Genomic DNA, 5,000 nt, shown 5'->3' with positions numbered 1-5,000 from the left:
CTGCATTGAATAGTTACCTAAACAAATTCCCTACTTTCTCAAATTATACATATATTAAGAACTGATGATTTTCTCTTCAAGCTGTTACAATAGTTTTACAAATCAATGATTTAGGAAACTGAATATTACGAAGTATCCACTTCTAAAAAAACATAGTAATAAACTTAACAATAAAAACATGAATCACAACAGCAATGATGATGAGGATGGTGGTAATAATGAACAGGTAAGTAATAAATAACAGTGTAAGTGTAATACAAATCACAAATTATAGAAAAAAGAAAAAGAAAGGAGAAGAAAATAATACCATCAATAACATTGGTATTAGGGACTAATATTTAAAATAACGATACTATTATGACTAAGAATAACAGCATCAATAACTACTGTAATGAAACAAATATTTATATAGCTACAATGAGTATTTGTAAAGTAGTAGTAATCTGTTTAATAATAATAATAATAATAATAATAATAATAATAATAATAATAATATTAATAATAACAATAATAATAATTTAAAAAATAATAATAATAAATAAAGAATAATAAAAAGTTTATGAAAAATACTTTTGATTTTATATCTAAATGTTACTCAAGGGTTTTCACAGTCACTAAGAACATTAAGGTATTTTTTACACTGTATGATAAGTTTTTGGATTCCCTCGTGATACATATCCACCAGAACTTTTAAGAAGCATCAGGGGTCAGGTCTGGGCTGTGAAAGGTGGAGGGTCCAAAGTTTCCCACTAAAAACTATCAAGCTGTTTCATTTTCCAGGACATAGAAATGTGCATTGCCATGGAGAAGGATAACACTGCTAGACACAGGGCCTCTCATGTAATATTCAAAGGCCTGATGCAATTGCTTCAGTAATGCACAATGTACAACAATATGCATTGTAATGAAGTCAATTTTGGGTCCAGAGAGCGAGTGGCTTGTATTTCCAATTGAGCCGGATGCAGCTATATAGGAAATAGGAATCCAAAAACTTGTTACACAATATTTGAAGTACCTGAGTGTCCAAGGATATTACACTGAAAATGCATAAAAAATATGCAGATTCAAAATGCTTTCATAAATCTGTAAGTTTTTTTCAAAAGCTAAATTTAGCCTTATTTTCTGGCTCTCTTGTGTAATATTAATGAGAATTATCTCAAAATCTAAGAGTGATAAGTCCTAAAAAGCAGTAATAATAATCATGACGTGATATTGGTAGTATTAACCCATTGGTCGCGGTATTAAAAAAATGTTTGTGCAGTAGGATGGCTGTTTTACATGTCTGGCACGGTGACACCACTTTCTCCTAGCACCAGCAGGAGAGAGAGCCTTGAATGGCACCTATCCACAGTCTCTAGCAAGAACTATCTTTATAGAGTGATGGCACACAGTAAGTTGACGACCTTTTGCTGTAAAGTACCGCTGATGGAAGATGTGCAGGTAGAAAGAAAAAAGGAAGGTGACTCGATCCATACCCAGTGTCTAAAATGTGTTCCTGTGCCAACATGGATGCCTCTAACTGTGGCACTCACAGTCAAAAGCACAGGTTTCCTACCTCTTCATGTTATCTTCATTGTAGGTGGTTATATGTTTCTTATTCATTTGTGACAGAACAAACATATGAAAAAATAAAGTTGCTTTTTGTCCTCCCATAAAAAACAATATTTCTATCACACTGAGTATAAAGAAAATATAAAGAAAATAATGAGCTAATAAGGATCATATACTATAATTTTAGTCAACTGCAGCATTGTCAACAACATTAACAGCATTACTGATAGAAATAAAAACATGAAACTCTTAACAGTTGAACTGTTGCTTCATATAGTAGAAATAGATGAAGAGAAGTGGTCAAGCCATGGAAATTGGCACAAAGTATTAGCAAAATGAATTTATCATTTTTGCAAGAAAACATAGCAAGCTCACTCACTTGCTCACTCTCTCCTCTCTCCCTCTCACATACAAACGGCCAACTGTATTACATAATATACATGGAGAGAGTTGCTAATATGAGCTGAATGCTCCTCAATTTGGATAAGAACAGATATTAAGTAAGAAGAATAAAACAGATCATACAGTAATAAGCAAGGCTATATAAAATCCATTCAAATTCACAAATTGGAATATTAACCCATTCACGCCGGGGTCGTTCCGGCTTTGCACGGTCGCAATACCAGGGTTCTCGAATGCATAAACCTAACAATTTCTCTTTCAAAGGCACTGTCACTACATGTCCTATGAAGCACTCAGTGAAAATGACGTATGTAATGAATAACTAGACTAAGCAGCAAACCAATTCTTTCCCAACATCTAACATACACGCATGCAAGACCACATGTGTGTACATGTACGTATATGTGTGCATGTGTGTGTATGTAAAAAAACACTAAAAGCTGCGTAATACAAATTATATAAAGCATAACACGTATGAATGTCTATCTAAGAGTATATCTATCAGGAGGAAAAAACAACCTAGCTGACACTCTCAAACAAAAAATACAAACCCTCTTCTACATTATATAAAATCTTCCAATAATCAACAACTACTAAGATACAATAACGATGATAATGATAATACAAGCAAAAAATCAATGAACTACAATTACTAATGAAGATATGAATAAACAAATAAATGGAATAATAGTTTCTGATATCTTTTTTAAAGTTATGTATGCTATAGAAAATAACAACAATGATAATGATGACAGTCATGATAAAAATGATGATAATAGTAACACTAATAATGTTGATAAAAGAATAATTACTCACTCTTTGACTTTGTGAGAAATCTTGATGTCAACTTTCTCAGAATCTTCTTCATCACTATTGACTGGTTCAGTTTTTATTTCCTTTTTCACTTTCTCTTGCTCAGTTTTGTATTTAAATATGGACGTTAAAATTTTAGATTTTGACTTATCTTCATTACATGATGCTTTAGTATTAGGATCACATGTTTTTCTTTTACCTTTTCCTTCTCTAGTTCTATTATCAAGTATATCTTTTGTGTCTACTTCCTGCTTAATATCAGTCTTGGATATACCTGATGCACTGTTTTCACTGTGTTTGGGCACTTTATCAATAAAGCTAAGGGGTATTGTACAAGTGAGTCTTGCTACACCATTTTCATACTGTATTAGGGGTATGGGCACTTCTGGTTCTGCACTAACTATAGGAGACTCACAAATCTTATTACTAACTATGGGAGAGGCACCTGGCCTCCCCTCACTTCTGTTATCTGCTGGGCTGGGCTCACTCGCTGTTCTGCTTCTCTCCGTTTTACTTCTCTCAATTCCGTCTTTATTACCACCACTACCTTTCCTTGTATCACAATTTTTTGTTTTTCTACTATCTGAAGGGTCTTTTTCCCTCCCCATCTTTTCTTTTTTGGATAACGTGCTAAATGTTCGGTTCACTACTCCCCCTTTGTCCCTAGTTTGGTCAAGCTTTTGAGAACTACTCTGACTACGGCCAGCATGAGGCTGAATTTCATCATCACTTTTACTCACTAAGGATTCGGAGCTCTGGGATTCACTGAGTCTTGCACTACTGGATCTCTTTGCACTATTTTTACTAGATACACTGACTGAAGTCATGGGAGACACATGAGGGCTAGCCTGGACTGACTTCACAGGACTGGGAATAACCTTTGGGAAATCTTTGGGTGTTCTTGATGGAGTACGATGTGAAGTTGGAGTACCTCTAGACTGAACCTTTTCAGGGGTAGTAGTCACTACATCTATAATGCTGTCATCACTGTCAGTTTGTATTTGTGATTTGCTGGTACGTTTTGATTTTACACTGTCAGATTTGGCACCAACCTGATTATCCTTCTTTACGTCAGGGTTCTTCTTTGAGTTTCTTCTACCTGTCTCGCGAGATATAGGGGGAACAATGGATTTGGCAGGCTTTTCCGGAATTTTTGACACACTCTTTCCAGAGATATTTGAACCATTCAAGGACTGAGTTGACCCAACTTTCCAAGACGAAAAGGACTCCTGCTCATCTTCACTATCCGAGCTAAGTTGTGGTCCACTTGACACCCTCATCCTAGACATCCCGGCTTTGGACTTTGAAATCTGCGTTAATGCAGTGGCACGGGGAGTAGGGCGATGGTGACTCTCACCCTCGCCAGAGCTGTCTGAGTAGTGGCCATTATTTTCAGGCTTAGACTGTACTCTCAGCTCTGTGGCCGAGCGAGATTCACGGTGGGAGGAACTTGAAGGAGCAGCAGCCTTATTCGTATAGCGTTTCCCTTTCGTTGGAGGAGCAGTAGGTGGGACAGGCAACGAACGGACATCTTCAGGCTGCTGGCCAGATGTGGGTCCAGGTGCTGCAGTCTATAGAGAGTATAAATATGTTAGTGGCAAACGAAGAGAATACTTTTTACTATGTCCCCATCATACACAATTCCTTAAAGTATAAAAATAATCAATGATAAAAAAAAAACATACATACTAGTAAAGGATGACTACAAGGGCACTAAAAACAACAAATATAATACAATAAATAACTAAATGGAATTCTTATTTACATACCCCATGGGAAATTGGAGAGCTTGGTTTCCTCTGTGGAATAAAATTCCGAAGTTTCCATGTGTTAGGAGATTTATCTTCTTGAGGCTGAAATAAAAGTATATGTATTAGTACCTGCTTCTTTAATAACTTACACATCACAGTTACAATTCCTATAGGTACTTCACCAACAAAAGGTTAATAATCATTGTATATATTCCCAAACATTACATAATATATAATTTACCTTAAAAGTAATCAGACTTTAAATCTAAGTTTACAAACACTAAATAAATCTAAACATTATTGCTTCCCAAACTGATTAATTAATTTTAAAATCTCATATATGCAATATGGATGTAAATACTTTCCATGTGATAACTGCCAGACAAGCAAATAATTTAAGTATCAATGAACAATATACAGATTTTCTACCAACTCTGTATCTTAACAAATATTACATTTGAAAAAGTTGTTTATTTTAATTGT

The 5,000-nt window shown here is 34.9% G+C and overlaps 1 protein-coding gene across 5 annotated transcripts in view; it reads right to left on the bottom strand.

The window, feature by feature from the left end:
- LOC122255663 (AF4/FMR2 family member lilliputian) overlaps positions 1-5,000 on the bottom strand; it is a 117,660-nt gene that overhangs the window by 10,978 nt on the left and 101,682 nt on the right. For all 5 annotated transcript variants that reach the window (XM_043019900.2, XM_043019899.2, XM_043019898.2 and 2 more), the window contains 2 exons: positions 4,536-4,619; positions 2,770-4,337 (listed from right to left, as the gene is read on the bottom strand). In XM_043019900.2, the coding sequence (XP_042875834.1) occupies positions 2,770-4,337; positions 4,536-4,619 (1,652 nt within the window). The remainder of the gene's footprint in view (positions 1-2,769; positions 4,338-4,535; positions 4,620-5,000) is intronic.

The sequence above is a fragment of the Penaeus japonicus genome, unplaced genomic scaffold (assembly GCF_977035675.1).
Source record: "Penaeus japonicus unplaced genomic scaffold, GWHDUDI00000001_assembly GWHDUDI00000033, whole genome shotgun sequence".
NCBI lineage: Eukaryota > Metazoa > Arthropoda > Malacostraca > Decapoda > Penaeidae > Penaeus > Penaeus japonicus.
Note: the sequence above shows the minus strand (reverse complement) of the source record. Positions and strands in the feature narration are given on the sequence as shown.